At 44.3% G+C, this 12,847-nt stretch overlaps 1 protein-coding gene and 1 long non-coding RNA gene across 2 annotated transcripts in view; both read left to right on the forward strand.

Moving 5' to 3' along the window:
* The window catches only part of LOC135080841 (uncharacterized), a 33,820-nt gene extending 25,191 nt beyond the window's left edge, over positions 1-8,629 (forward strand). The window contains exons 13-19 of the mRNA XM_063975565.1: positions 254-335; positions 4,111-4,231; positions 4,283-4,432; positions 6,044-6,210; positions 7,762-7,953; positions 8,071-8,289; positions 8,407-8,629. Coding sequence (XP_063831635.1) covers positions 254-335; positions 4,111-4,231; positions 4,283-4,432; positions 6,044-6,210; positions 7,762-7,953; positions 8,071-8,289; positions 8,407-8,629 — 1,154 coding nt within the window. The remainder of the gene's footprint in view (positions 1-253; positions 336-4,110; positions 4,232-4,282; positions 4,433-6,043; positions 6,211-7,761; positions 7,954-8,070; positions 8,290-8,406) is intronic.
* A 56-nt stretch (positions 8,630-8,685) lies between these two features.
* On the forward strand, positions 8,686-12,544 carry LOC135080496 (uncharacterized). The gene is made up of 2 exons (XR_010259033.1): positions 8,686-8,737; positions 9,574-12,544. It is a non-coding gene; the product is annotated as an uncharacterized LOC135080496 (long non-coding RNA).
* Positions 12,545-12,847: the final 303 nt, after the last annotated feature.

Consider the following 12,847-nt stretch of genomic DNA (forward strand, 5'->3'; position numbering starts at 1 on the left):
TATGGCGGGCGTCGTTTGTCACAACGCGCACTGAGTGCCATGGTACGAGCCACGCAGCTGTCGTCAAGCGCCCCGGCCGGCGGGCCGCAATGTGTGAAACGGAATAGATTTATTTTACATAAGACCGAAATGAATGGTATGACAATGGGTAGGGCTTTGCCCAACAACTGGATCTCATTAGCGGGCCGCAATTTATAATGAGTTTAGAACCTCTGATATTTTTTTTTATCAACTCTCGGCAAACAGACTTTAGTGACGTCACAGCTCCCACAGCACGACACGCGACGCGCCAAGGAGCTGGTTAAAGCACAGCTCAGTGACGGCATGCGGCTCACGTAAGCTCCCTACTATAGTCTAGTCTGCGAGCACGTAGAATTTTGTCCAATGACCCCAAGCTACCTATCCTTATCGCTCGCGCGTAATTATATTGCTGTCGCGACTGTGCGACGGGCGCCCGCAGTGAGTGTGCGAGCGCGACAGCAACACAATTACGCGCGAGCGATAAGGATGGGTAGCTTGGGGTCATTGGACAAAATTTTGCGTGCTCGCAGACCGGGCTTTAACATAGTTTGACAAACTTGATCTTCATTGGTTTGGGTTTGCGGTCAAGCTGTAGAACCTGGCTACACAGGAGTTGCAGTGGTGGGAACAAGAGGTGGGAATAGTCCCGTACTAACATAGTTTTTAAGATAAATTGTAACTAACAAAATATGGACATTTTTTTATCCACAACGAGGAAGCTCTTGGCCTGTATCTCACCTGATGGTAAGTGATGATCAGGCCGGAGGTGGAAGCGAGCTTCACCCGGAATTCTCAACCACGGAGGAACTAGCTATCTTACCTCTAACTGCCGGAACACAACAATGCTGTTAACATTGTTGTAATGGCGACAGACTTAGGAAAGATGGTGGTAGCTAGCCAGGCGGACTTAGAACAAGCCCTACCACCAACCAAACCGAACAGAAAAATCTGCCCCCACTGGGAATCGAACCCGGGACTTCTGCGTCTGAAGCAGGTGGTGGTCTTACCACTAGACCACAGAGGCGGTCGATGGTGGTGGTTATTTATTTATTTGAACCGGCTGCATAGCAACTGCTTCAGATGGCGCTACTGTTTTAGTCCATTAGCGAGTGATAGGCATACTCTACGGTTGAGCCAATGAGGATTTTGGATTTTGATATATCTGTCAATGTCATGTCAAAAATAACCAATCATGCAGCATTTGGACCTCGCGTCTACGTATTGCCATCTGGCGGATTTTTCAATCGCGAAAACCCTCATTAATGAGCTCTGAAATTGGATTTACAACAGGCGCACGATCCAATGTAGACGGTCCACGCGCAATTAGTGCTATCGTTTTTATACTTAACAGTTGGCACCCCTGGCGATTGACAGGACCTTGATGAGTGCAAATGCGATAGTCCTCCTACCACTTTAGCGCTCACAAGTTGGTGCCACTGTCTTCGCTACTAGCAAGTGACAGGACCTTACTCTACAGTGGCGCTAACTGGTGAGCGCTAAAACGATAGCCCTCATTAGATTACGATAAATCATCCTGTATGTATGTAGTACTCGGCTAATGCTGACTCCACACGTTGGCCCCAATATTGGTCCCAACGCCACTAGTCCGTGTGGAACGTAGCACTTATTGGCTTCAACGTTAGAATAGATTCACACATTACACGTGGCGTTGGTACCAACATTGGCCCGAATTGAGAATGTTACTAGGTATGCAAAATCACTTGAAACCTATGTTACAGTTAAGCTTTTACATATACAAATACATTTGATTTTATTTCATTCAAAAATATCAAGTAGATATGATTTTATAGGCATTCAAAGTTCGCTTAAATATAGAGTCCCGCCGACGGTCACGTGACCTCGCGTGACGTACTATCGGGGACTCTTCCGCCTGACCACTTTGTAGAAATTTTAGCGTAAGCGCATCGCTCCGGTCACGTGCTCACCCCGTCTCTAATTGGTTACGCATTTTACTATATTTTTACTACGACCAATAAGAGACAATCAGGGCTTAGGTTGCAATACGAAATACCATTGTGCACTTTATTGTCATACGGTTAAGGTTTAAAACGAAATGTTTCTTTTTCTTCAATCTTTCTTAGTTTTAGGCTGAGTTGCACCACCTAACTTTGACCGTAGCTATAACGGTAACCGGTGCTTTTTGTATGGAGTTTAACAGATTTTTGACGTTTGTCAAAGTTAAAGTAAGATGGTGCAACTCAGCTTTAGAATTTTAATAATAGATTTGGTTACAAACAAATAGATAATATGTATTTTTTTAATATTGTATTTTTATACGAGGTCTGTCTGCTTTTTGCTTTGGCGAACTGTCGACATATTCTCTCCTTTGTTTTTTGTGAAGTTTTGTGATCCCTAACCGATTGATTTTGTTTTGTGTTGACCCGTGCTAGTAATTGGACTGTTTGATTGCCTTTTTATTGACCTCCGCGCGATGACTGAATCATGGCCTTTCAAAATAATTCTTAATTCTTATATTTAATTACAAACTTATCTATCTATACATTGTTAACTGTTTAAGTATTATTTAGTTAGAAGTTTAATTTTTATTGATTTAAAACCCTTGTGGAAAGACACTTAATGTGCAATAAAAAAATTAATTTGAAATAAAACTAACTTAATATTATAATATTTATAATAACCAATTACCTGGATCATTGCTACCTAGTTACAATAATTGTATTAAATTGTAATAACGTAGATAAGTGTTTCTTTTAAACGGAAAACAAAAGTTGCTAATGTATTAAAAATAAATAGAAACCTGTTATAGGTTTTTATTTACATTCAAGGATTTAAGAAAGTTATTATGTAGCCAGATCTTACAATAATTGTTTTTAAGCCACAAATATTCCTTAACTATTTCCTAATTAATTCGATAACATATAGTTTATAAATTATAAGTTCCGAATAAATTAAATACCTATTAAACAAGTAAAATTCGAAAGTGACTGTATGATTTTGCATTTCTCGCCTTAACTAGCTAAATTTATATCATGAGATTTACAATCTTAATATCAACAATAATTATAGAAAGGGCTACTTTTTTCTCAGGAAATTGCACAGTTACCTCGGCATGTGCGATAGCAATTTTGTGACCCGAGCGGGCAATCGCTAGTTCAATTTTTACACGAAGCCCCATATAATATTTTGTAGCGATTCTTTATTGGGTTTCAAATTTACTAAAATGCGACGTTGCCAAACGAGCGCTACGGATGCGGGTAAGCTAAGCAATACTCAATCCTATACGCTTTACATAGAGCTTGGTTTGCAAGGGCAAACATCTACAGTGGTGCGCCGACGCTGCTTAGACCCGAAACATGAATGAATGGGGGCGTAGCTTAATCGAGCGTGTGTGTGCAAACAATTTAGGCCCTTAAGGTGTCAAGGCGTCCGAGTCCCCGATAGTACATTCACAGTGTCCGCTCACTAGACAACGGATATAAACATACTTAAATACATTTTTTTTTGTAAATACATACTTATTATGCATATTAACACCCAGACCCATCACAGAAATTAAAATTGAACCAAACCCAAACTTGATGCGATTGTGTCGTTTTATTGCGAATTACCTTCTAGCTCCATCATCAGACCCTGATTACTATATGTATAGAATTGAAGTACTCATCAATACAAAACGAACAAGCCCAAACTCGATAGATTTAACTAAGTCGTTTTATTATAGAGTTCCTATGGCCACCTTCCAGCTCCATCATCAGATCAGCTCCATGTCATCATAATATTGCATGGTCATCCAAATCACATGTGTATGCGAAATTTCAGCTTAATCGGTTGTCCGGAAGTGGGTCTTAATTCAGCTTGCAAGATTCCACCCATACAAATTTGAGCCAGTCGCTGTACAATGACGTCACGCGCATAAAATGGCGGGCCGGCCGCCGCCCGCACTTTTAAAATTCAATATCTTGGAAACTAATTGACGTATCGAAATAATTCTTTCACGTGTATTTTTTATTTTTAACAGAGAATACAGAAAGCTAAAAAACAAAATTAGTGAACATTCTTCATTGTGGAGCCTTATGAATTTAAAACAAATACTTGTACGTTCCCCAGGTTGGGCGAGACACGTCGCGCATTCGGGCTGTTCCTCACGCACGTGCTGAAGCGCGTGTCGTCGCCCGCCAACGAGCTGGCCGTGCAGCACGCCGCGCTCGTGCTCCGCTTCCTGCGCCGCGCCTCCGCCACGCTCCGCATGCCTTACAACGTAAAGGTGACGCCATTGTAGGCATGCCGCACCGCACTAACATTACCGTTGCCGTTCGTTCCCGTTCATTCACTCGTCATTCACTCCGCCAACGAGCTGGCCGTGCAGCACGCCGCGCTCGTGCTCCGCTTCCTGCGCCGCGCCTCCGCCACGCTCCGCATGCCTTACAACGTAAAGGTGACGCCATTGTAGGCATGCCGCACCGCACTAACATCACCGTTGCCATTCGTTCCCGTTCATTCACTCGTCATTCACTCCGCCACGCTCCGCATGCCTTACAACGTAAAGGTGACGCCATTGTAGGCATGCCGCACCGCACTAACATCACCGTTGCCATTCGTTCCCGTTCATTCACTCGTCATTCACTCCGCCAACGAGCTGGCTGTGTAGCACGCCGCGCCTCCGCCACGCTCCGCATGCCTTACAACGTAAAGGTGACGCCATTGTAGGCATGCCGCACCGCACTAACATCACCGTTGCCATTCGTTCCCGTTCATTCACTCGTCATTCACTCCGCCACGCTCCGCATGCCTTACAACGTAAAGGTGACGCCATTATAGGCATGCCGCACCGCACTAACATCACCGTTGCCATTCGTTCCCGTTCATTCACTCGTCATTCACTCCGCCACGCTCCGCATGCCTTACAACGTAAAGGTGACGCCATTGTAGGCATGCCGCACCGCACCAACATTACCGTTGCCATTCGTTCCCGTTCATTCACTCGTCATTCACTCCGCCACGCTCCGCATGCCTTACAACGTAAAGGTGACGCCATTATAGGCATGCCGCACCGCACTAACATCACCGTTGCCATTCGTTCCCGTTCATTCACTCGTCATTCACTCCGCCACGCTCCGCATGCCTTACAACGTAAAGGTGACGCCATTGTAGGCATGCCGCACCGCACTAACATCACCGTTGCCGTGCGTTCCCGTTCATTCACTCGTCATTCACTCCGCCACGCTCCGCATGCCTTACAACGTAAAGGTGACGCCATTATAGGCATGCCGCACCGCACTAACATTACCGTTGCCATTCGTTCCCGTTCATTCACTCGTCATTCACTCCGCCACGCTACTCAACTTTCACAATTTATTTACAGGTTCTGTCCATTCACTCAGATGCCGTTAATTTGAACGCGAGTCCGCCATTCTGCGTAAATACAATAACAAGTTCCAAGCGTGGGATGAAACAAATACTGTACCTTTCATTCATTCACTTGCTAAAGCCACGCACTACATACCACAACATAAAATAAGACGTCAATTTAGCACCATGCTGCGCTTCATACTAGCACTGTAATCATTACTAATCTCTGGCACTTGGTGGTGTACTTGTTGAATGTTTGTGTGTGAATGTTTTCCGTGTGCATTAACTGTTTGATGTTGTAGTGGTGTGTATTAATAACATAATTAATTTGGGACAAGTTGAAGTGCTTGATATCATTTACTGCATGAGGTCGAAAATTTACTATGTACTACGAGGCGTGTAGCGGGGCGTTTTAATGACTGTATGTATACTACTATTCGTATTATACTAAATCCTGTGTCTTTGTAGTAGCGGTATGAATTAATGATCAGGGCATGTTCATTGTAGCAAATGATTAAAAGGCCTCGCTGCACTCTGCGTTAAAGCTTTAGCCAATACCAAATCGGTGTAATTTGCACACTTCAGCCGACTCAACCATCGGCTGATTAAATCTGCGGGTAGTCTTAACCTGTGCAATGTTAGTGGGTCCTACCCCGTGTCAAAATGGCCGAGTAAATCTGGAGCGTCGCAGGGCCCGCCGGCGAAGATGTGCGACAAGGACCGCTGCGCCGTCATCGCCAAGCAGCTAAACGACTTCCTCTACATGTACTACCGCGAGACCGACCTCTACACCGACAGCGAGGACCGCGACGGCTGCGTCTCCAATATACACTTTGCGCAGTTCCTCTACTCGGCCAGGTAAGAAACACCAGTGGTTCACAAACCTATAAGAAAAGCCTTTACCCTGTCATCCGCTTTGCGCCATACCATTTCCATACCCGTTGTGGAAACCCGTCACGCGTGTACTGCTACTATTTTTTGATACAGACAGGCGTGCGAGCGCCTGCGCGATGTTTAGCAGAGGCCCTTAGGGTGCGGTGCGCCCAAATGATACTGTTTACTTTTTTCTCTATACAGTGTGAGTCACGTTAAAGTGTACATATGAAAATAGATGAAACTAAACCTGTTTTTATCGACAAAAAGGAGGTCAAAAAATTTTTGAGATTTTTTTTTAATTTTTTATAGAATTTTTTTTCTTCCAATTACTTACTGTAAAGAAAACGTAATAACTTTTAAACTAAGCGGTATATCCTGATAAAATAAAAACAGTAATAATGCTAAATAACAGACGATACTAAAAAAATACATAAAATACACAAAAAAGGCCAACAAATAATAAAAAATGATACTTTTTGAAAAAAATCTGCTTAAAAATTCGTGTTTTTTTGGTTATTTGATAAATTTCTCCAAAAAATGCCCCTATACCAGGTGGTTTTTATTACTATGTATTATTTTCTATCGTATTAACTTTGTAAAACCAAAAATCGCATGTCTCTATCCCTATCACAACATTTGCTATGATCGTTTGAACAAAGGCCTGCCACAACATTATTCTCCGCTACAGGTAGAGACAATTTTAATTTTAACTAAAATGCTTATTTTACTTCGAAATCTTTTGTTTTTATTTGAAATCTAACTTGCCTTTATCAAAATTACAAATCTAGAGCCATTTTCAGTTTTGTTGTTAACGAAGCGTTGAATGGCGCGCCCGGAGAGGCTCAGTTCAAACGATCATTGCAAACGTTGTGATAGGGATAGAGACATGCGAGTTTTGGTTTTACGAAGGTAATACGATAGAGAATAATACAAAGTAATAAAAACCACCGGTTATAGGGGCATTTTTTGGAGAAATTTATCAAATAACCAAAAAAACACGAATTTTTAAGCAGATTTTTTTCAAAAAGTATCATTTTTTATTATTTGTTGGCCTTTTTTGTGTATTTTATGTATTTTTTTAGTATTGTCTGTTATTTAGCATTATTACTGCTTTTATTTTATCAGGATATACCGCTTAGTTTAAAAGTTATTACCTTTTCTTTACAATAATAAGTAATAAGTAATTGGAAGAAAAAAAAATCTATAAAAAATTAAAAAAAATCTCAAAAAATTTTTGACCTCTTTTTTGTCGATAAAAATAGGTCTAGTTTCATCTATTTTCATATGTACACTTTAACGTGACTCACACTGTATAGCGAAAATCAAACTGTCTTATTAATAGCACACGTCAAACTGTCCTTTGTCCAAATACCACAAACAAATTACAGATGATCAGCGGTAATATTGAAACTGCAAATAAGAGAAGAGCCTCTAATATTCTGGAGATACTTTTTACATCTCGTTTTTTCTATTGTAAAACGTATACATAATTTGAAGGTTTTAATTTAATTTCCCAATCATTAACTTTTCCAGTGAAGCGGACCTCGAAGACGTGCTTCTACTCCTGCTGAAGATGGAGAACTTCGTGACCACCTTCCTGGGAGACAGCCGCAACCCCTTCTGCGTCGACCTGCCGCCCGCCAAGCTGGCCGAGGAGCCGCCGCCGCGACACACGCTGCTGCGGCACCTGGCCTCGCTGGCCCCCGTCAACACGCGCCGCTACCGGTGAGTGGCCCCCCGCCGGCCGAGTGGCCCCCGCCTCCGAGTGGCCCCCGCCGCGACACACGCTGCTGCGGCACCTGGCCTCGCTGGCCCCCGTCAACACGCGCCGCTACCGGTGAGTGGCCCCCCGCCGGCCGAGTGGCCCCCGCCTCCGAGTGGCCCCCGCCGCGACACACGCTGCTGCGGCACCTGGCCTCGCTGGCCCCCGTCAACACGCGCCGCTACCGGTGAGTGGCCCCCCGCCGGCCGAGTGGCCCCCGCCTCCGAGTGGCCCCCGCCGCGACACACGCTGCTGCGGCACCTGGCCTCGCTGGCCCCCGTCAACACGCGCCGCTACCGGTGAGTGGCCCCCCGCCGGCCGAGTGGCCCCCGCCTCCGAGTGGCCCCCGCCGCGACACACGCTGCTGCGGCACCTGGCCTCGCTGGCCCCCGTCAACACGCGCCGCTACCGGTGAGTGGCCCCCCGCCGGCCGAGTGGCCCCCGCCTCCGAGTGGCCCCCGCCGCGACACACGCTGCTGCGGCACCTGGCCTCGCTGGCCCCCGTCAACACGCGCCGCTACCGGTGAGTGGCCCCCCGCCGGCCGAGTGGCCCCCGCCTCCGAGTGGCCCCCGCCGCGACACACGCTGCTGCGGCACCTGGCCTCGCTGGCCCCCGTCAACACGCGCCGCTACCGGTGAGTGGCCCCCCGCCGGCCGAGTGGCCCCCGCCTCCGAGTGGCCCCCGCCGCGACACACGCTGCTGCGGCACCTGGCCTCGCTGGCCCCCGTCAACACGCGCCGCTACCGGTGAGTGGCCCCCCGCCGGCCGAGTGGCCCCCGCCTCCGAGTGGCCCCCGCCGCGACACACGCTGCTGCGGCACCTGGCCTCGCTGGCCCCCGTCAACACGCGCCGCCTTTTCAGCTTTGACAGGTCCACCAAACCTCTCCTCTGGTTGTTTTATTAAGGTTTTTAGGACCCCCGACCTGACATAGCGGGCTACAGTCTACTCCATGCCGCTGCTAGTCAAGAAAACATCGCAGCAGGGTTGCGGGTTGATGAAACCTGTTGTGCAGGTGAAGATTAGAGTCAGCCGCCTTCGATAATAAGACCGCAATCGTTGCTTAGGGTGCACCACATGGAGGTCCCTCATCATCTCACCCCATCCCTCAAGAGCCGGTCTCCATAAATACGAACAAATATTGAAATTCCTTTGCGCTGAATACTAGTTTGCATGGTTTAAAGCTTCAACCACACCAACGGGTACAGATCGCGATCATAGGGAAATGACTGGTCGCGTGAACTGGCATGGGTCGCGCGACCTGTCATTGGCCTTTGATCACTTCGTCGATGGCGCTCTCCACGCGTTTGTATGGTTTAAGCTTTAAGCCTCCACTTGCGCTCCTTGGCAGCCAGTGTGCTTACTATGAGTTTACGTTAGGTGTGCTCGCTAGCGACTGCGTAAAAAAATGACATTAAATGTATGACATATTGTGCAGCGCCTCTAGCGGCTACTTCCGAGAAATAAAATTTTCATAGATTTTTTGACGTACTCGCTAGCGAGCACACTTAACGTAAACTCATGGTAAGCAAAGCACACAGAACGTTTGAAGCGACACCTGCTAAGCTGAACTTCTGTCCCCAGGCCGGCCAGCGACCAGTCCAGCCGCGCCGAATCAGAAGAACCGACCGGCTCCGAAGCCGACGCGCCGCCGCCCTTCGTCAACTCCGACGTGGTGCTCAAGGAGTCGCTCAAGGAAGAGAAGCCTCTCACTCAGGCGCTCAAGTACGCACGGTCCTAGCGCCCGCCTGAGTCTACTGGCTGTCACTAGACCAACAACTTACGTAAGCATCTAGAGCAGGGTTGGCGAACCAATGGCACACGTGCCAATGATGGCACGCGACATAATATTTTGGGCACGCCACCAATCACAAATTCAGTAATTCAATAGTAAATAATGTGTTTTGATTATGAGCTATCGTATTTGCCCTCATCAGTTAGTGCCACTGTAGAGTAAGGTTGTGTCACTCACCAGTGGTGCTACTTGATGGCATTAGGTGTTAATTTAATGGCACGTGTCTATGATTACTTCAAACATTTTTTTAGAATAGTGGCACGTTGATACTTAAAGGTTCGCCATCCTTGATCTAGAGAGTATTATAGTCCGATTTCGTGTGACCATTCACGAAGAAGTATCAAGGCAATTAGGCCCCAACCTGAACCATCCACTGTCACTAATCCGACTTCGCATGACTATTATCAAGCCAGTCATGAGTATCCACCGGCTGTGATTAGTCCAGCCTCGCGTGAGCATTCACTGAACCATCTACGTCAGCATCTACTGTCCGATTAGTCCGACTTCGCGAGACCATTTACCAAGTCAATATCAAGCCAGTCTTGAGCCTCATCCATTCCAGTTTCGCGTGAAATATGAGAAACTGATTTTTTTGTTAGTCCCATTTTTATGTGCTCCGCAATTTTCGTATTTGCGGAAATAACTATTGCATTCTCTCATGTCAGTTTCTCTGGACTAGTGATCGAGTGTCAGTCATGTGTGATCGATCATTTTATTCACTAAAAATCATACCTCAACACTAACCACATTATTCCAAGCTGATTTTCAAGCATTTTTGTTCCTTCTTTCCAAAGATATGGAGGACATAGTTCAAATTGTTTCCTATTTGAAACGGATATACCGTACCTACTTAACATGCTTACAAATCACAGCCTAAATTAAAAGTACCCATGTGCTTAACAAGTTACAACCAAAATTCAAATTGGATTTCGTGATAAAATAACAGCTATCTTACTTTTAATTATTAATGTGACAGCCCCAATGATCTGGTTATTCTGTTATAAGAGGCTATGGGTGAAGACTTATGAACAAAGTCAAGTTAATGAGGAATTCACTTCTAGGTGTTTCATAAAATGCCGAAAGTATATTGTCACGTCGAACTGATCATCGCATAACTCTGGTATCATATTAAATAAGTAATAACCCAAGCCACCATCAGCTTCTGACATGGATTGATCAGTTCAACATAACAATTTTATTTATGATTCTTTGAAACCCGTGGTTACGGTTTGTAAAATTACTTAAAACCGAATTGTAGCACACTTAAAAATTTAAGGAGTTCTTAAAAAATCAAATTCGTATCGCTAGGTAAATAACAAGTGTTCTATTTTGAGATCTTCTAGATGATAGGGTATTTTTCGAAACTTATCTCTATTTGTGTATGTCTGGAAGCCGTGACGATCTTTTTGACGTTACAAATTGTAATGGCAAGTAAGACGAACCTCAAGTTATTTCAATCTTGACTTTTCAAGCTTTTAAATGCTTTTAGCGAACTGGCAGAGTGCCTTATTTTCCCTTTTTGGCTTTGATGATCCTGAAATTGATTTAAACTTGATCGTAACGTTTTCCACATCGCCCGGTTGGTAGCGGCCTGCATCCAGCGCTTTCCTGCTACCTTTATGAGGTCGTCGGTCCACCTTGTGGGTGGACGTCTCACGCTGTGTTTTCCGGTGCGTGGTCTCCACTCACGCTCACTACCCTACCAACCAGGCTGAAATGATGATGATCGTATGTGGATCGATAGCCTGTAATCGGTTAAGTTTCAATTAAACATTGAGACATGTGTAGGTCAATACTTGCCCGTGGATACAGAATACGGACCTGTCTTTTTAACAGATTATGCTGTTATGTACTTTATACAGGGTGTTGATTTCAATCCTCGCCATATTTATGGAGTTAATTAAGTAGCTTATTCTGATCACGAATCAGCAGAAAAATTGACATCAAAAAAAATTTAAAACGAACTTTAACTTTAGTAAGTCAAAGAAAAATACCTGGCTACCTTCAGTAGGCTATCCGACGTGATAAGCGAGCAATCCGCGTAGCTCAATGATGCAGCAGTGTAAACGTATTGCAGTATTGCGAGCCACCAGTACAGTTGATGTCGCACGGAAAATATTCGCTAAAAATTGCACTATCGTTTGTATTTTTTTTGTGGATAATGCGTTTATATAAGTCTTAATAGATCACCTAAATAAATACGGCGAGGATTTAAATCAACACTCTGTATAGCTTCCAGACTACATTAACTCTTGCGCCGCGATACATTAGCTAAGTAGTAAACAAATATCAAAACAAATGTAGCTAGGAATAAATATATCGCGGGCGTTTTCAGTATCTGCGTTTGGTTTTAGCCCTTGTACCTAATTAGAAGGCTATTTATATTTTAGGGTTCCGTAGTCCTGACAAGGAACCCTTATTTAAGTTTGATCGAGATTTTTCTTCCAAATAAACAATGCAGATACTGCAAACGCATTTTTTATAATTAATTGATTATTGTCTGTGTGCGTAGATTTTATAGAAAAATCATTTACAGAGTACAAATAGGCTGCCTTTAATATTAATTTATACGAAACCAGTTTCAGTCCGTTAAAGTATGAATAATTCAATGTTTTGAAACGAAAAAATAGTCGTCGATTACTGACTGCCTTTTAAATAAAAGAAAAGTGTCTTATATGGAACGAGTACCTACAAAATCTGTAAATGGCAGCCCTTCGCCGCGGAAAAATTATATAATTTTAAACTACCTCGCGGTGTTTTGCTTTTCCTAGCAAAAACTTTGAGCAAGCAACTTTGTATTTTGTGATCACTGTTAGAGAAAATGAGCTATGTTTTGAATAATAATGTCGCACTTTTTTATTATACCAACTTATCACTCAAATAACCAAAAGATACGATCAAAATGTCCTGTACTTAATTAAATTTTCGTAACACTGACTTAACGTCAGATTTCAAAGTTTATTCTATCGTAAAAAAGTGCGGCATCCAATGCGTTGTGAAATTAAATAATAAGTGCGCTAAAATCATCGGCCAATGTTTTCCAGAGCATTCAATAATTGTATC

Source organism: Ostrinia nubilalis, chromosome 18 (assembly GCF_963855985.1).
Source record: "Ostrinia nubilalis chromosome 18, ilOstNubi1.1, whole genome shotgun sequence".
NCBI lineage: Eukaryota > Metazoa > Arthropoda > Insecta > Lepidoptera > Crambidae > Ostrinia > Ostrinia nubilalis.